The sequence below is a fragment of the Phoca vitulina genome, unplaced genomic scaffold (genome assembly GCF_004348235.1).
Source record: "Phoca vitulina isolate PV1807 unplaced genomic scaffold, GSC_HSeal_1.0 scaffold58, whole genome shotgun sequence".
In the NCBI taxonomy this organism is placed as follows: domain Eukaryota; kingdom Metazoa; phylum Chordata; class Mammalia; order Carnivora; family Phocidae; genus Phoca; species Phoca vitulina.
In genome coordinates, this window is record NW_022589761.1 from 10,214,939 (window position 1) to 10,233,580 (window position 18,642).

The 18,642-nt window shown below is 56.1% G+C and overlaps 3 protein-coding genes across 5 annotated transcripts in view; 2 read left to right on the plus strand and 1 right to left on the minus strand.

The window, feature by feature from the left end:
• Nucleotides 1-700: 700 nt before the first annotated feature.
• On the plus strand, nt 701-5,409 carry TMEM91 (transmembrane protein 91). 3 transcript variants are annotated; one of them, XM_032390535.1, is made up of 4 exons: nt 701-883; nt 1,808-2,037; nt 4,415-4,564; nt 5,111-5,409. In XM_032390535.1, exons 1-4 carry the CDS (start codon nt 871-873, stop codon nt 5,267-5,269), a joined length of 552 nt encoding a protein of 183 aa, XP_032246426.1. In that variant the 5' UTR covers nt 701-870; the 3' UTR covers nt 5,270-5,409. The 3 variants fall into 3 exon arrangements, with proteins under 3 accessions (XP_032246426.1, XP_032246425.1, XP_032246427.1); XM_032390534.1 differs by lacking the exon at nt 5,111-5,409 and having other exon boundaries at nt 4,415-5,029; XM_032390536.1 differs by lacking the exons at nt 701-883; nt 5,111-5,409 and adding an exon at nt 894-982 and having other exon boundaries at nt 4,415-5,029.
• Nucleotides 5,410-5,587: 178 nt separating this feature from the next.
• On the minus strand, nt 5,588-16,101 carry EXOSC5 (exosome component 5). The gene is made up of 6 exons (XM_032390678.1): nt 15,900-16,101; nt 11,166-11,279; nt 10,535-10,656; nt 9,266-9,406; nt 8,064-8,153; nt 5,588-7,345 (listed from the first exon to the last, which is right to left on the minus strand). The coding sequence occupies exons 1-6, from the start codon at nt 16,045-16,047 to the stop codon at nt 7,253-7,255; spliced, it is 708 nt and encodes a 235-aa protein (XP_032246569.1). The 5' UTR covers nt 16,048-16,101; the 3' UTR covers nt 5,588-7,252.
• Nucleotides 16,102-16,523: 422 nt separating this feature from the next.
• The window catches only part of BCKDHA (branched chain keto acid dehydrogenase E1 subunit alpha), a 19,248-nt gene continuing 17,129 nt past the window's right edge, over nt 16,524-18,642 (plus strand). The window contains exon 1 of the mRNA XM_032390584.1: nt 16,524-16,655. Coding sequence (XP_032246475.1) covers nt 16,548-16,655 — 108 coding nt within the window. The 5' untranslated portion in view covers nt 16,524-16,547. The remainder of the gene's footprint in view (nt 16,656-18,642) is intronic.

Consider the following 18,642-nt stretch of genomic DNA (forward strand, 5'->3'; position numbering starts at 1 on the left):
CCCCCGCCAGCTACGAATACAGCCCCAGGGTGCAATCTGTAGGTCTTAGCTGCAGTCTGGTTTTGAATTTTTTTTTCTTCATCCAGGCCCATCCTCGGCCAAGAGAGCACACGCCTCGGAACCTCAGTTTCTTTATCTGTAAAACAGAGACAGAAAGAGAGCTGCCGAGAAGAATCAATGCGATGGTGACTAAAGCGTCTCAGGCACCGGCCAGGGGTCCGGCCTTAGTCGGCGCTCAGTGAGCCGGCGGCGTGCGCCCCGCAAGCCCCCAGCCTCTCTGCGCCCGTTTCCTTCTGCGTCCACAGGACAGTACCTGACGGTGCTTCTTCGGCCGTGCTCAAGAATCAGGGTGTGCGCGCCCATGCACAGCCCCAAGAGCATTGCACCCACTTAGCCGCCGTGGCTGTTATTAGTACTGGGCAAGGAGAGTGGCGGGGTGGAGGCGGGGCCGAGCCAGGAAGGCCCTGGAGAATCGGGGGCGCCCCCTCCTCCTCCCCGCAGCGCTTGGGCCTGGGCTCGGGGCGGGGGCGGGGTGGCAGAGTCCGCCGTCCTCGGAGTCCCTCCCCACCCGCGCTGGCTCCCGCACACCTGCGTTGGCAGGGTTTCAGCGCTGGGCGCTGACGTCGGCCTTCAAGGCCCCCTCCCCGGCCGCGGCGGAGGGCGGAGCCGGCCGCCCGCAGCCCCGCCCCCATCCCCGCCCCCGCGCGCTGCGGGCCTGGGGCGCCGAGAGGGGAGCCCAGCGCAACGCGCAGACCCCGCGCCCCCCAGGCCCGGGGTCCCGGGGAGCGCGGGCCTCCCTGAGTTCCGTGCCACCTGCGGGGCGCAGGGTCGGGGCGGGTGTCGGTGCAGGGGCCCAGGAGGTCCCGACATATGGCCGTGGGCGGTGAGTGAGGGGCACAGGTGGGCGGCACGGCCCCTCCGCCGGGTCCTAGTGTTGGGGATGGGGAGGCGAACCCTTGGTGAGGAAATCGGCTCCAGCCAGGTTTGGAATGAGGGCGGGAGGCTTGGGAGGCCCCGGGGGGGATCGTGGGGTGGCAATATTCCTGGTGGTTGAGTGTGTATGAGTGTGGTAGGTTGGGGCTGTTATGGGGGAATGGTGCAGAGGTGGATTCTGGTAAAAGAGGAGCGCAGGGGAGCTGCTGGGTGTGCAGGCGATTGTGTAGCGCCGTGGATGTGGGTGGGGTAGGGGAAGGATGCGTGGACCGGGTGTTTGGGGCAGGTGCGCAAGGGAAGTAAGTGATGGGGTGCTTGCGTGGAAAACCTGTGCTTATGTGTGCAAATAGGGGATCTGATGCTGGGGGGATTAGGAGTGTGCAAGGGGTCATTTGGGAGGAGTGTGTAAGAAGGTTGGGGGCTCCAGAGGGGTATTTAATGGGAGCTGATGTTGTTCAGGGCAAGTATGCAAGGAGCCCTTTGGGAGATGAGTGCCTGGAGGTGGGGGTTGGGCTTGCCTGGTTGAGTGTGTAGCAGGGGACTTGGGTATTCAGGGTGCAGACTTGTAGGCACAGGGGATGTGTGGTTCATGGGGCAAGTAAGTGTGCAAAGCATGGTTTGGAATAAGTGCGCAACAGGTATGTGGTTTTTGCCCGAGGAGACAGAATCCCAGAACTGAATATCTAGACCCCGCGAATTCTCTTCGCCACTTGGCCCAGCTTTTATTCTGTGGGCCTCAGTTTCAGTCTCTGTCAAACGAGTCTGAGGGTCAATGAATTAACTAGTCTCTGCCAGGAATCTCTCCAGAGTCAGGAGGCAGGGGAAAGATGGTGAGACTTTTTCAACTTGTCTTTTTTCTTTCCTCTACCTCCAGAAAACCCCTCCGGGAGCCTCTCCCCAACCATGGACAGCCCCAGTCTTCGAGAGCTCCAACAGCCTCTGCTGGCGGGCGTGGGCTGTGGGCCCCCCATCCAGAAGCCTGGGGAACCCCAGCTGGGGCCTCCCTTTCGAGAGACAGAGTCCCTGGGGGGTTGGCAGTTCCTACCACTGCCTCTTCCCTCTGTGAGCGCTGGTCTTGGGGAGCCAGGGCCCCCTGACCTGGAGGTAGGAACAGCAGGCCTTAGTGGGAGCTGGGGGAGGGGGCTTGGAGGCGAACGAACTGGGCTGTGGCCAACCCCGGGTAGGTCGGAGGCTGGGGTATCTGCCTTCAGCCTGGAGTCTCACTTCCCAACTGTGTGGGGACTTCCTAGATGTCCAGTTGTGGTTTTGCCTCTTTTATGCCTCCCCTGGTTTCACCTTTTTCTCTCCAGATTTGTCCCTCATCTTTCTTCCCGTACCTTTGGCTGTCTTCCCTCTGATTTCTGACTCCCCTGTTCTCTGCCTTTCCATCTCTCTCTCTCTCAGTCCTGGTCTCTTTCTTTCAAATTAATGTGTTAATTTGTACAATTTCTTATTCCTTGTATATACTGTGAAGCTTGTCTTCTACTTACTGATTTATTTTTTAAAAAGATTTTGAGTAATCTCTACACCCAGCTTGGGGCTCGAACTCACGACCCCGAGATCAAGAGTTGCACACTCTACCGACTGAGCCGGCCAGACTCCCCGCTCGTCTTTTATTATCTTAACACATGGTTTTCCAGTTACTATTCCTGCATAAGAAATCACCCCGAAACTCAGTTGCTTAAAACAGCAACAATCATTATGGCTCATGGTTTCCACGGGTCAGGAATTTGGGAGGGCCTGGGTTGGTGGTTCTGCCTCAGGGTCTTCCATGAGGTTGCGGTCAGCCAGTGGCTGGAGCTGAAACGGTCGGGGGCTGAAGGAGCTGGGCGCTGGGTGGGTATCTCTTAATGTAGTCTTGGGGCTTCTGCCTGAGGCTCCCCTTGTGGGCTGGTTTGGGCCTCCTCACAATATGGCGGCTTCAGCATGGTCCACGTCCTCCTGTGCCCCCAGCCCCCAGCCCGAGTGCTTCTGCAAGGCAGAAACTGCCTCACCTTTTCTGACTTATGCTTGGAAGTCATGCGGCATCCTTTCCACCACATTCTACCAATTATGAGTGAGTCACAGCCTGCCCAGACCCAAGGAGAGGGGACACAGACCTCACCCCTTGGTGGGAAGAGTATCAGTCACACTATAAGAAGAGCATGTGGGATGAGAGCTGGTTGTGGCCGTTTTTGGAAACACCGTCTGCCACAGTGAGGCGGTTGGGGTCACTTTGACATCTCGTTATGTGTCTGGTAATTCCATTCTTTGAAGATTTTGAGGGAGGGCCTTATTATTTCTGCTATTTAGGGTTTCTTGTGTGCCTGGTTATCTTTGGACTGTATGCTGGTCATCACGGTTCAAAAACTATCTTTAGGAAAAATTATTTTGAGGCCTAGACTGAAGGTACGTACCTTTCTCCAGAGAGGAGTTGGTCTGCTTCTGCCAGCTAGCTGCCTGGGGGCGCCACGGTGGTTAGAGATCACTTTTCATCTAGTTCACGGTTGGATTGAGAGGTTATTTTTCTGGGATTGACAATTGGCTGCAGGGCCAAAAGAGGCCTTCTCTGTTTGTTTGCCCTCTCTGCTAACTTGGATTTTTTTTTTTCCCCAAAGATTTTATTTATTTGACAGAGAGAGACACAGCGAGAGAGGGAACACAAGCAGGGGGAATGGGAGAGGGAGAAGCAGGCTTCCCGCTGAGCAGGGCTCGATCCCAGGACTGTGGGATCCTGACCTGAGCCAAAGGCAGATGCTTAATGACTGAGCCACCCAGGCGCCCCCTAACTTGGATTTTAATTGCAGTTTTGGCCTTACAAGAATTGCTTAAAATCATGTGAGCTATTTAATGCAAGATTTAAAAAAAGCAAACTTTTTTTAATCTAGAATTTATAGTTTTCAGCTGGCAGTTTTGTCCTAGTAACTTAGGCCACCAGAGCTGTCTATCTCCAACTTTTTGCTGGTTCCTGTCCCCATTGGTGTCTGCCTCCAGTTTTTTTTTTTTTTTTTTAAGATTTTATTTATTTATTTGACAGAGAGATAGAGAGAGAGCACAAGTAGGCAGAGAGGCAGGCAGAGGGAGAGGGAAAAGCGGACTCTCCACTGAGCAGGGAGCCCAACGTGGGGCTCGATCCCAGGACCCTGGGATCATGACCTGAGCCCAAGGCAGCCGCTTAACCGACTGAGCCACCCAGGCGCCCCTCTGCCTCCAGTTTTAACTCTGAAATTGTGGTATCCATGGTGGGACCTTGTGAAGTCTTTGACATTGAACATAAAGCTTTGGCTGTGGATGGGGGTTCTTCTTTGGAGAGAGGTTACCCAGCTTCCCCTCAAGGGGATCCAGGCTGGAGAGAGTTAAGAGCCTACTTCCTGGATCATTTTCCTCTTTTTGGTGTTTCTGGGGAAGGCCCTGGTATTGGTCTTTGGGGGCTACGGGGAGCAGAGCAGTGGGGCAGGGAAGGTGGGCAGAGAAGCCCACTCAGGCCCTTTCCTACCCACAGGATGCATCATCCAGTGACAGCGACTCGGACTGGGACGGGGGCAGCCTTCTCTCCCCGCTCCTACCCCACGACCACCTCGGCTTGGCTGTCTTTTCCATGTTATGCTGTTTCTGGCCCGTGGGCATCGCTGCCTTCTGCCTGGCCCAGAAGGTCAGTCTGTGGGTGGGGCCGGGAGGGGGCTGGATAGAAGAGAAAAGGTGCATTCAGAACAAAACAGAGGTGCTATGCGTGGGGGGCGGGGGAGGGAGAACAAAGGTGGAGAGAAGGATTGGCATAGAAACATGGAAAGGTAAAACGAGTGTCTCAGAGTGAAAGCCCAGAGCGGTGGTTAGGAACCTGAGCTCAAATCCTAGGTCTGACACACCCCGTTACGATTTTTGGGCAAGCCACTTCAACCTCCCTGTGCCTCCTTGTCCTCAACTGTGAAATGGGAATAATTCCTCCGTCTGGGTCACTGTGAAGCTCAAATGAGTTAGAACGGTGGCACCGAGTAATAGAGGTCTGTTCTTACTGGCCACCCCGGGCTCCCCTGTGCCCAGCTGTGCCTGACCCGCAGTAGCTGCTCCCTGGTTTTGGAATCTATGAATGAGCCCGTGGGTGTGGCGGTGTGGGCGGGCGCAGGGGAAGGGTCTGGGGCTGCGGGCAGCGGGGTGGGATGAGGGGATGCCTGAGTCACCCTGCCCAACGCCTCCACAGACCAACAAGGCTTGGGCCAAGGGGGACGTCCAGGGGGCAGGGGCTGCCTCCCGCCGCGCCTTCCTGCTGGGGGTCCTCGCCGTCGGGCTGGGCGTGTGCACATATGCGGCCGCCCTGGTGACCCTGGCCGCCTACCTGGCCTCCCGAGAGCCGCCCTAGTTGCCCCTGCGGCCCCCACTGTGAATCAGGGGCCGGGACCCCGGCGCGTCGGCGGGCAACGTGGAGAATCCGGGTGGATGAGGCGGCGGCCGCCACAGGCCCCTCCTTCCTGGCCGCCACAGCGTGAGATTAAACTCCACTCTTGCTGCCAAACCTGTGTGTGTGTGTACGCGTGTTGGGGGACGGGGGGAGGAAGGAGGGAGCTCGGGGCACTGAGACCAGGCCAGGGTGACGACAGGCTGTCCCCAGAGACCTTGGAGCTGGAGAAGGGGGAATCCGAGGGGCAGGGGGTTCCCGATTGCAGAATGTTCTCCTCGAAGCACCGTGGTCTGTAGAGAATTAGGGAGAGCCGGGTTCCAAGGGCTTCCTTCTCCTTAGCTGTGCCACCTTGGCCCAAGTGACTTCTTTTTGAGCCTCACATTTTCCCTTCTGCAAAATGGGACTTTCTCCACCCCTGGGAGCTCTGGGGAGGACCGAATGGGTCACACCTGTAGAGGGCAGTATCCCTCTGAGCTCTTCCCACAGCAAGTGGCAGAAACTGGACTTGGGGGCTCAAATGAAATGAACGGTCTGGTCTCTCCATCTCTTGGCCCTCCTTTCCCGTTGGCCTCATTCTGTGCAGGCTTCTGGGGGAGAAAGATGGCCCCAGGAGCTGAGGCACCCCATGGGAATGACATGGCCAGAGACCAGGAGGGCTGGAACCTTAAGGCACTAGGGCACTAGCCCCCCCTCCCCCCGGCAGACGGACCCCCGAGTGCTCCCCAGAGGCACAGTCGTGCTCACTGAGCGGGCCTGAGAGATGACCAAGTAATGGTATGACAGGTGGTTTAGTTCTCTGTTTAATGCCATTCCAGTGGATCTTACTAGAAGAAAACACTTTCCTGTTTGGAGTTCTGTCTCACGGAACAGAATTTCAAGCTAAAGACTTTGATGCTTCTCCTTCTCCGTTACTGAGGACGAAAATGACACAGGCTCCAAGGGGGCAATTGTGGGAACTGTGTGAACTAGTTCAAGCATGTGAAGCACGCAGCAGAGGGCCCGCCAGACATATAATTTTCACTGCAAACCCCCAAATGTCACTGCCCCACAGAATCTGGTGACCATGTGGCCCAGCTGTGGGACGGTTACTCCTCGAGGGATGCGCTCATGTTCTTAGCTCCTGCCCGCTAAATACGGGGGCGAGGGACCGAGCGGTCAAGTGGCAACTAACCACCCCCCCATACTTCCATACACCCTGGGGGGGTGCTACCACGCCATGAGAAACATGGGCCTCAGTCACTTCCGGTTACAGATGGGGAACTGCAGTCAGGACCGTGCTGGTGTCTCCCCAGCCTTTCTGAGCAGTGACAGGCTCTGGGGCTGGACTCGGACTAGCTGGTGACATCTGGCAGCTCACTGGCTGCTGAGCCTGTTTCTTCAGGCTAAGACCGGGATGCTAAGACCCACAGGGCCTCCCCACCGTGCCCGTTCCCTCCCCGACCCATCTCGCTCTGCTCCAGCCACCACCAGAGCCACACGGAAGCCTTGCTGGTGCCCCACGTCCCGGAGGCCTCCTCCCGGGCTTCCCTCGGATGCACCCCCCACCCCACCCCCTGCAGATGTCCCTCACTAACGTTATTAAATTCGCCCTCCCCAAACCCCCTCCCTGCTCTTTGCTTTCTTCATAGCATTTACCACCACCTGACAAACACTGATTTTCTTTGCCCCTCACCCTGCTGCTCCTTGAACCTGGGACCTGGGGGGGGGGTGTCATCCTTTACCCCGGGTGCCCCACAGGTATCGGTCAGACTGGCGGGTGGGGAAGGGGGGGGGTTTCCCAGTCGGAAAGGCTTTCGGGGGGGCAGGGTGGGTCCGTGCCCCCAGGCCCACAAGCTCATCCGGGTGCACAGGGACTGAGAGGCGAGGCCAGCTGCTGGTTTATTTTCCGCGGAGGTAGTGGGGGGCGGCGGCGGCCGCGGGAGGGGCGCCCTGCCCCGGCTTGTCTCAGCTCTTGGAGTAACGCCTCTGCAGCGATTCCCGGTAGAAGCGGAAGACGTGTTGCGAGGCAGCCTGGGCCGCGGCCAGGCACTGCTGGAGCTGGAGGCGGAGAGAGAGCTGGTGGTGCTGGGGCCTCCCTGCTCCCGCCCGGCTGACCCCACAGCCTGCCCCGACCCCGGCTGGTTCCTGGAGCTCCCAGCCCTCCTGCCTCCCCTGAGGTAGGGCAGGTGGCCAGGGGAGTATTTCAAAGGCCTTTCTTTCTTCCCCACTTGGTGGGCTCTTTCTTAGATAGGGAACAGAGAAAAAGGGGAGGGCTTCGGGGGTCTGATTCCGGCAGCTCCGGGAGCGTGGACAGGTGGGATCAGGCATCCTGACCCCTGGAAGAGGCCTCATGGACCTGGCCCATCTCCAACTGGAGATCTAGAATTTCTGAGCCACAGGCCCTGTGATGCCAGATCATCTTGGAAGCCGTGGAATCTGGGACCCCAGCTCCTGAGCACCACACATTCCTAGGCTCATAGGAGGAACGGGTCGGAAGTGCTCTCGGAGACCAGAGCACTGGGATTCTGGGAGCGCACTGCTCTGAGCTGGAGGGGCCTCACGTCCCGATCCCAACCCGAGCTCTCTCCTCCTCTGCTCTCGTGACTGGGGCTTCCCTTTAAAATTCCCACAAGGGTTTCTGTGCCTACTACGTTTGAAAATGCCTTTTACATACAGAAGGAACGTAAGGAAGGGGCTCTCCTTCAACCTCGCAGGGTCCCAACAAGACCTCACATCCAGGAGGGATCTGGCCCTCACCCCATCTCCACACCGGTACCTCAGCATCGGAGTAGAGCCCCTTGGTGGTGGACATCAGCAGCTTCCGTTCCACGCTGTCGAGCGCAAAAGTCAGGACGGCCCGGGCCTCCTAGGGATGAGGTAGGAAGGACACCTGGACTCTCCCCTCGGGCAGAGTCTCAGCTAGTCCCAAAGAGGGGACCTGCCCTTCCCCCAGCCCGCACTCCCAAGTGTAGGTGTTTTGTCTACGCACCGCCCCTGCTTCCCTGGGCAATGCTCTTGGCCTTTCCTTCTGTGGAAGTGCTTCCCATGCCCCGATGCCACCCACATGGTCCCAACAGGGGCTTCCGGACACAGTATTCCTGACTGTAGGGGCGGCCACACGGCCAGTCATCAGCCGGTACCTCTTAGCCCACCGCTCCCCTTCCCAGCTCTGTCCCACCAGGGCTGGAAGCTGGCAAACTGTTTCCCAGACTCCCCGGCCAGTTAGGTGCCCCCGGTAATCTGGGGGTGAGGCTGAAGGAGGGAGGGCCACATCCCGCCGTCACTGACAGAAGCAGGGGCTGTGTCGTGGAGGCTGGGGGGGTGGGGGGCTCCAGGGCCAAGCCAGGACGCCTCATGTGTGTCCAGACCCACCTGTGACTCCCAACAGTGCAGACTGGGAGCTCCCTACGGGCTGTTAGTCTCTGGGTATCGCCCTCCCTCCTGTTTGCTCCTTTGGCTCTTCCAACACGATCATGACCCATTTCCTGCAGTAAATTCCCTATCTGGTCTGAAATACCTCAGGTGGGTTCGGCTTTCCTGACGGGATGCGCCCATCACAGGACGGGGTGAGTATCTCGGAATAACCAGAGCCCTGGGTGCTGTGAACTTGAGCTGGTGAGGAAAGCATGGAGCTCTAGGGGCTGATCACAGGCTCGGGCAAGATGTTGGCTAGAGAATGGAACCGAGTGGAACCAATGTGCATAAGACAGCAGAGGCTGAGAAGCCAGACGAGGAAATCCTTATGGTATTTGAGACCCTGGGTCTAGCTGGACCTCTCTTCTGAGTTTCATAGCGAAGGTCCATACGTTCCCTTTTAACTTAAGTGGGTCTGAGCCGGGGTTCTAGCACCTGCCCGGAAGAACAGACCAGAGCTTGCCAGCTGGGACCGACGTGATAGGAGCCAAGTGCTCTGGGGAAGCGAGGCCGCGAGGAGCAGTGTCTGCTCACAGCCGTTCACCAGCCCGGCCTTCAACCTACCTTTTCTTGCTTGGCTGTGGGATCCAGCACGAGGGTGCCGTCAGAGTTCAGAGCACAGGTGACCCCACAGAAGAGGGCCCGCATGGGCACCCCTGCGTCCACCAACGCCATGCAGGCGGCGTTCAGGCAACAGGCCAGGAGCTGGGTGCCACAGGGCGGGGTTAAGAAGCGCTCCCACCACAGGGATGGCCCGCCAGCGCTTGTGGCCAGACTGCCCTAACTGATCACGGGGAGGTGGGAGGGCACAGTGCTTCTAGGTGGTTCTGGAATCAAGCAGCCTTGGGTTCCTGACCCGCCTTTGCCACCTCTCAGCTGCGTGAGCTTGAGCAAGTGACTTACTCTCTCTGAGCCTCAATCAGGGGTCATAACGATACTCGACAGATTTGTCCTGAAGCGCGTGCCAAGCACTTTCAGGGAAACTGAGGGCGGGGAGGGGAGGAACCTCCCATAATCACATATGGAGGCAGCCACCACCAGGTGACAGAGGGAGGAGCGAGCCCGGGCCTGGAGCCAGATAGCCGGCCCTGCCTCAGTTTCCTCTAGTCTCTGCCCTCAGCCCCATCACAGCGGCTAAGGGTCCAGCTCTAGGGTCAGTCAGTCCCAGCTCTGCCACTGCCCCTCCACTCCACCTCCCTTCTGGGCTTCAGTTTCCTGCTCTGTGAAGCCCCTCTAGAAACGCCCATTACTGGTCCTCAGCCCCAACCTCTCACCGAACCACAGGGATCTTTCTAGGCCAAGCTGCTGACCCCACTGCTCAGCCTGCTCAGGACTCCCCTAGCATTGCGCCAGGGCAGAGTGGAGGTCAACGGCACAGGCTTTGCAGGCAGTCAGGCCTGGGCGTGAGTTCTGTCTCTGCTGCCTTCCAGCTGTGTGACCCTGGGCAAGCAACTTTCCCTCTCGGGGCCTGCTTCCTCCCCTCAAACATGAAGACACAAGAACGCCCATCTGCCAGGGGCCTTGGGCTCTGGGAGCAGATGGCTTGGGCTCAAATCCTGGCTCTGCCAATCACTACATAGGAACTGACCTTGCTGTGCCTTAGTTTCCCCATTTGGAACACAGGGATTATAAAAGTGGCACCTATTTGTTATGCTGTGAGAATTAAGTGAGTTAATATGTGTCAGTAAGTCCTCAAGCTGTGTCTGCTATTCTGTTCTTCAACAAGCGGGTGTCTGTCAAGTGTCTGGAGGCCTTCTGGCTAACCGAGCAAGGGAGGCCATCAGGGAGCTTCTGAGGGACTTCCTGGAGGCGGCGGCCCAGGGGAAAGGATACAGAGCCAGCATCGCTGACGACCTGCAGCACCACAGTGATGGAGGTGCGGGGGTGCAGCGTTCCCAATACCACAGCTTCACACGTGTTCCTGATCAGCCGCTCCCGGCTCTTCTCCGCGACGCCTGGGAAAATCAGGGGTGGGGTGGGTGGGGTTGTCAGCCTCTTCCCTTCCATCTGGCTCACCTTCCTCCATATGCCCCACCCAAGGCCTCTGGAAAGGGCCTGCTGTCTCCGCCAGGGTTGGCGCAGGACCCTGCATGGATGACAGAGGATCCCCAGTGGGAAGGAGGCAGGGCCTGACTGATACCCACCTCACCCCTGCCCCCTCTGGCTCCAGCAAGGGAGCCTCTTGCAGGAGGAAAACCCCAGAGTTCCCTGGTCCCCTGCTGCTGCCCACTCCCATCCCCATGTACCCAGCCCCGGGAGTGAGGGGGCGAGTAAATGAATGGAATGTGAATGAGTGGAACGCCAGGTTAGTGGAAAGGAGGAGGGATAGAGCCAGGAAAGAGGAGTGAGGGAGGACAGACTAAGGTGGGGAGGAGACACCAAGAGCTGGGGAGGGGGGGAGGGCGGAGGGGGCACTGGGGACAGCGGTGAGGAAGAAGCTGGAGATCCTGCTGGGCCCAGTTACCAGGCAGCCCGATCTTCGGCCGCAGGATCACCTCCAGGGTGGCCTTGTTGAAGATCTCTTTGCTGACCTTCACCTCGGCTGGCCCATACACGCCCGCCAGGACCGATGTATCCCCTGGGGAGACAGCAGGGGAGGCCTCATGCACATCTTGCTTTCCTGGGGGGGGGGGGCAGCGCAGCGCCCTGAGAGTGTGGGGACCAGGCCAGCAGCCAGGCCTCCCCACCCCCTTCACCCCCAGTCCAGCCCACCATTTGCTGGCAGTGATTCTCTGAGCATCTGCTTCACTCACGTCTCTGCCTATGCTTCCTCACCTGTGAAATGGGGACGATAATGGCGCCTCGCCCATCGTGTCGATCATAAGACACTGTGGACACTGCGGGGCACGTGCGGAGTTGTTGACTTTAGCTATTGTTTACTTGAACAGGAAGTTCTTCCCAAGAGCTAACCTTCCTCCCCCTTACTGCAGTTGGTCTCAGCTCCTTTCAAAGCTTCCTCCAACCTAGCTCTCTTCCCTCAGGCTCACGTCCCCAAACTCTGCAGGAGCTGGGACCCCTGAGAAAGGGGAGCCTGCTTCTCCCTCTCCCTCTGCCTGCCGCTCCCCCCGTTTGTGCTCTCTCTGTCAAATAAATGAAATCTTTAAAAAAAAAGGGGGGGGGGGGAAGAAGAAGCCTGGCTTCCAGTCCTGTCTGCCTCCTGCTGGCTCTGTAACCTTGGCTGATTGTGCTCACTTCTCTGGGCCTCAGTTTTATCCTCCGCAAAATGAAGAGACTGGACTACACCAGTGGCTTCCAAACTCTTCTCGCCAGAACTCCCAATAAGACATATATTTCATGGGCGCCGCTCCACACTCATGCAAATGTCTGTGTGTGTAAACAGAACAAAGGCCTCACAACACAACGCTTACTGTCACTGCTCTAACACACTCTGATGCTTTCTACTCTCTTCCAGTTAATTTACTTTTCCTTATTTACTTTTAAGATTTTTAAGTGACCTCCACACCCCACGTGGGGCTCGAACTCAGCACCCTGGAATCAAGAGTTACATGCTCCTTGGACGGAGCCAGCCCGGCGCCCCTACTCTATTCCATTTAAAAACAAAAACAGAAAAACACTACGGAACGCAGCTGTGGTTTCTCAAGCCCGGCTGCACACCGGAATCACTGGGGAGCTTGAGAAGATCCTGATGCCCAGCCCCCTCCCCCAGAGATCCCGATTCAACTGCGGGGGGGTGGGGGGCACAGGCACTGGGCGCATCCGAGCTCCACGGGCCATTCCAGCGTGCAGCTGGGCCCACAATCTGCAGTGGGAAACACAGAGCGGGAGCACAGCTTCAAAACACCGGCCTGCACACAGAATCTTCGCGGTGCTTACAAGTGCAGAGGGGCCAACCCTGGCAGGTGCGCGGGGGATTCTGGGACTCCGCCTTTTTAACAACCCCGTTAAGAGACGCCGAGGCCAGAAGCGGGTGGGACATACTCTCCAGGGTCTGCATGGGGTCCTGGGGTTTGGGAGTTTTAGAACACGGGAGGGGCCACCCTCCTCAATATTTCTGACGTCGAAGAAACTCCAGGCATGTGAATGGAGCAGAAGAGCTAAGTCTCGGGGAGGACCTGGGAAGGTCCCCGGGGTCAGGGCACCTTTCCTGGGTTGGGGAGGAGGAGCTGCAGAACTGAGGGATTCTCTTGGCTCCTGGAGAATCCGCCCTCAGAGGGGAACTTAACCACACGGACAGAATGCGATCCACACGGTGGTCTTCATTCTTGTTAGTCTGGACGAGCTGCCTGTGGCCCCCATGAATCTAGGGAGACCCTCCCTGTCACCTTCTCAAGGACGTGGCTCCCACAATTCTCTGTTCTCTGGACCCACATCCACCTTCAACTCCTGCCCCATGTATCTGATCCCCATACAGCAAAGCTCCTAAAGACACGTCTCTAACTTGCTTTTTCTTTTCCACACCGACCCCACCACTCCACCGGAGCCGCTTTTTTTTTTTTTAGATTTTTTTTATTCATCTGACAGAGAGAGACACAGCGAGAGAGGGAACACAAGCAGGGGGAGTGGGAGAGGGAGAAGCAAGCTTCCCACGGAGCAGGGAACCCGATGCGGGGCTCGATCCCAGGATCCTGGGATCATGACCTGAGCTGAAGGCAGACGCCCAACGACTGAGCCACCCGGGTGCCCCAACCGGAGCAGCTCTTGACGGCGTCATGGATGACATACGTCCAGACTGTCCAGTCACAGGTCTGGAGGATGGATGCAGCTGGTGGGCCCTTACATCTCAAACACTTCTCCGGGCCCCAGGTCAGTGCCCTCTCTTGGTTTGCCTCCCACCTTCCTGGCTGCTCTTCTCTCTTTTCCTAGCTCCTCACAGGTTAGAGGACCCAGGGTTGAGTCCTGTGATGTCTTCTCTTTCCCATCTACACTTGTTTTCTTGATTTCATCCAATCAGTGGCTTGAAATACCACCTATAGCCAGAGGATTCCAAATTATATGTCCAGATGGGGTCTCTCCTCTGAACTGCAGACTTGTATGTCCTACTGCCCTGTCCATGTGATCGCTGTGATGTCTACCAGGCCCTGCAAACTTAATGTTCCAAACTGACCTCCTCAGCTTCTCCCAGTACAGCTGATTCGGGAAAAACACCTCGGTTGTTATCCCTCTCCTTTTCACACCCCAACACCGAACCACCTACAGATTCTGTCAGTTTTACTTTCTTTCTTTTTTTTTTTTAAAGATTTTATTTATTTATTTAACAGAGAGAGAGAGAGAAAACAAGTAGGCAGAGAGGCAGGCAGAGGGAGAGGGAGAAGCAGGCTCCCCGCTGAGCAGGGAGCTCGACGTGGGGCTCGGTCCCAGGACCCTGTGATCATGACCTGAGCCGAAGGCAGTCGCTTAACCAACTGAGCCACCCAGGCGCCCTCAGTCTTCCTGTCAATATACACCCTGAATCTCACCATCTCCACTGCTTCCACTCTGGTCCGAGCCACCACCATCTCCCCTTCTCTCCCAAACCTCTACAGTCAACCCCACAGCCAGAGAGAGTCTGTTAAAATACATTCAGATCATGTCACCACTCTGAGCAAAATTTGGGAGCAGTGGCCCCCAGCTCATTCATTAGGCCTCAAATGACAGGCCATCCTCCTTAGCTCTCTCCAGCCTCCTCACTGCTCCAGCCACACCATCTGCAGACTATTCCTCAAACATACCAGGCACGTCCTTGCCTCAGAGCCTTTGCCCCCCCGTTCTCCACCCTCAGTATGCTTTTCCTCCTGGTATCTTTAGGGTTTGCTCCCTTACCTTTAGCTCTTAATTCAAATGTTACCATCTCATCAAGGCCTTTCCTGACCATCCTGTTAAGAGTGCAATCCTTGGGGCCCCTGGGTGGCTCAGATGGTTAAGCGTCTGCCTTCAGCTTAGGTCACAATCCCAGGGTCCTGGGATCGAGCCCCCATCAGGCTCCCTGCTCGGTGGGAGGCCTGCTTCTCCCTCTCCCTCTGTCTGCTGCTTCCCCTGCTTGTACACACTCTCTGTCAAAAATAAATAAAATCTTAAAAAAAAAAAAGTGCAATCCTCTCTGGCACACCCTATTCCCCATTCCCTACTATATTTTTCTCCACAGCATTTCCCTATATATTTTACTTAGTTATCTTTGGTCTGTCTCCCCAACTAGAATGTAAACTGTTAGGTCAGGAATTAAAATGTTTTTTATCAACGTATTCCCAATGCCCAGAACAGTGCTTAGCACAAATATGTATGTGTTCAATGAAGGAACGAATGAAAACAGGTTTTGCACCTGGGTAGAAGGTAATGACCCTAGTGAGGAGACTGAAGCATTTACGGGGGTGATCCTTAGGCCTATCTCGAGAGGAATGTTTACCTGGGTCAGGGAGTTGAGTCTAGTCTGAGATGCATTTGGCTAGGGCAAGGGGATATTTACCCAATAGGGAAGACCTGCCCCAAACTTGAGAGAGACTCATATGGAGAGATGTATATCACAGTCAAAGGGATATTTACCGCATCTGTGGGGAAGAAGGGGGACATCACTCTCAATCTGAAAAGTATTTACTTGGGTAAAAGACATGCCACAGTCCAAAGAGTAATGAGGCCGGTGGTGGTGATCTACCAGTCTAGGGTATATATTTTTTTTAATTTTATTTATTTATTTGACAGAGAGAGACAGCAAGAGAGGGAACACAAGCAGGGGGAGTGGGAGAGGGAGAAGCAGGCTTCCCGCGGAGCAGGGAGCCCGATGTGGGGCTCGATCCCAGGATGCTGGGATCACGAGCCGAGCGGAAGGCAGACGCCTAACGACTGAGCCACCCAGGTGCCCCCAGTCTAGGGTATTTATGCGTATGGACAGGTCCGCCTCAGCCTGGCGTGTACGGACCCTGCGTGTGCGTGGGGGAGGCGGGAGACGAAATTAGTCAAGAGAGACATTTACTTTGGTGGGGAGCGCTTCTCTATTCTGGAGTATTTGGTCTTATGAGGAGGTCTGCCCCTCTCTCATCTGAGTATTTGACAGGATTGGCGATACCGTCTCCCTTGCAGGCGGGAAGGAGAGAGATGTTATTCTGGCACAGCCGGTAGCATCCCCCCGGGAAGAACTGCAACAGTCCAGGAGGGACATTTATCAGCTAGTGGCACTCCTTTGCAAGGTACACTGTAACATCCTTCTAAAACAAATTCAACGTGGCGAACATGGCCCGCGCAGTACTTACCTAGCTTAAGTTCTTACCTTGCAGGAAAGAGGCAGAGCCGTCAGGCCGGGAGAGCAGGTTCTGTTCACACGCAAAGTGCCGGAGGCTGCAGCCCGGGCCCTGTGGGCCGGACTCTGTTCCGGACTCAGTGCGGATCTTGGCGTCAGCCAGCATCGCCCCCTCCATCGCCCCAGACCCCACGTGCAGCCGCGGACTCTCGCTTCCGCCCTAGAGCGCGCGCTTGCGTACTGGCTGCGTATCCAGTGCGCACGCGCCGCTCCGGGGCGCCAGGACCCGCGCCCGCACGTGGCTCCGCGTTTACTAACAATCTGGCCCCTCCCACTCCCGCCTCGCAAATCCAGGAATGCCATTGGAGAGTAGAGATGAGGGGGCGGGCCTTGGCAGGAGCTCGTCCTACCCGAGGCCCCCTGGCCCTAAAGCCCTGAGGCTCCGGTTAGGTTGTCCTCTTCTTTGCCTGTTACAGAAACAACCAAGATGAGGCGATCAGAGTGATTTTTGGCAAGCTAGATTGTTTGGTCCACCCATACCCGTGCCCTAGAGACCGCAGGATTGGTAACTCGCGGTTTCTTGGCAGGGCGGTGCTAACATTTCAATCAGGTTCATAAAGGGGCAGCCCGCAGTCCAGCCGAGGAGAGGGGCGGAGTGCTGAGGGGTTGTTAGCCAAGATGGCGGTGGCGGCTGCAGCAGCGAGGATCTGGGGCTCAAGTCGAGGCTTGGGCCAGGCTGGCCTCCTGCTCCTGCGGCGGCCTGGGGCTCGGGGGCTGGCTAGATCTGTGAGTACCTGGGGAGTTTTCCCCGAGGGAGAGTAAGGATGTCAACGCCGTCTTCCGATGTGGGGTCTGTGCAGGGAGTGAAGGAAGGGCTGTCACAGAAGGGACTGGGGCTGGGAGAACTAATCGGAGAAGACAGTCGGGAAGAACTTCCACTTCCTCAGGAGAGGAGAAGTGAGGCAGCTGCTTTGTGGACCCGGAGGGAGGGAGACAACTTGGAGAGAGGGAGGGGATTCCTCTTTAGTTGCCACTCAACCCTACGGGAGGCCGACGCGGGCTTTCCAAGTGCCCTGCATTTCTTTGTTCCTTTACTACTGTTCTGATTTTAAATGAATTGCGTAACAAAGTCGTTTGATCCTGTGTCCCTGATCGAATGCCAGAACAGGGACCTTGTCTGTTTTGGTCACTCAACAGAGGAGATAATCAGTAAAATTTTGTTGGGGAAAAGAGGAGGGAGAGAGGTCCAGACAGGGCACCACCTTGCCCACGTTTCTGAGTAACACTTGAGAAATGCCTAATTCTTCTTCTTTTTTTTTTAAGATTTTATTTATTTGGGGTGCCGGGGTGGCTCAGTCGGTCGAGCGTCTGCCTTCGGCTCAGGTCACGATCCCAGGATCCCAGGATCCTGCCGGCGTTGGGCTCCCTGCTCAGCGGGGAGTCTGCCTCTCCCTCTCCATCTGCCTCTCCCTCAGCTCATGCTCTCTCTCGCACTCCCTCTTTCTCGCAAAAATAAATAAATAAAATCTTAAAAATATAAAAATAAAGATTTTATTTATTTATGTGAGAGCGAGAGAGAGAGCATGAGCAGGGTGAGTGAGGGGCAGAAGGAGAAGTGGACTCTCTGCTGAGCAGGGAGCCGGATGTTGGGCTCATCCCAGGACTCCGGGATCATGACCTGAGCCGAAGGCAGACGCTTAACCTGAGGCAGATGCTTAACCCACTGAGCCACCTAGGGGCCCCCAAGAAATGCTTAATTCTTATCAAAAGGGATCAAAAGGGTCAGAATCCCCTTGCGTTGATGCTGCTAACAGTTTAAGGTCACACAGCAGAAGTCTAGCTGGAAGTTCCGATTAGAGGGAGAGAGGCATTGGGCTGCGGAAGAGTCATGAACTGATATTTTACAGATCAGAGAGTAGTGTTTTGGAAGGTGAGTTCATATTCCTAAACTGCTGCTTTTCAGCTGTGTGGCCTTGGGTAAAGGACTGCTCCTCTGGACCTCTACAGAGGGGTGCATTTCCCTCTTTCTAAAATGCTAACTGACCACCTTGTAGGATTGTAGTAAAAATAAAAAATGTAAAGTGCTGAGAACTGGACCTGGTATTTAATAAGGGCAATAGGAAAGTGAGGCTGGAGGGAAGGGACAGAAACTGACCTTGGAGATCAGAAGAAAGGAGGTGACCTTGGCAGGACCTGGATTGGTGAGGGCCCTTGGAGGGAAAACTGTCCAGATCTTGTGAGGTTGGGTCTGACCCTCTGATCCCTAATCCATTAGGAAAGGAAGGTAGAATTGGTGGGAAGACACTCTAGATAGGGAGAGAAGCAGGGGAGGAGAGTGAAGAGGGTGGGCCAGGCGTGAGGGGGAGGGGACATAGATAGGAAAAGGAGTCACCTTAAAGCAGGTAATTGTGGAAATGGTTGCTGGAGCAGGCTGGGGGTGGGGCAGCTTCCTGCCTTTGGGCTGTTGTTTGTAGCTTTTTTTGGAGCAATCAGATCCTGCGTGGCTGATTCCAGTCCCAAGAGTCCATTGGCTGGGCCTGTGGGGCGGGAGGTGGGCAGGACTGGGGCAGAACGAAGGGAGAGGTCATTTATGGCTGATTAAATCTGTTTCCTTCCAGGCTCAGTCTCCCTGCTGCTTTTCTCTCTTGATTCCCCTCCTTAATTTTTTTTGGTGGGTGATGGGATGGGGGGATTTTTTTGGAGGGGGTTTTTCAGGGTACTTACCTTTTGTGTATTTTTAAGTATATATATATATATATATATATATATATAT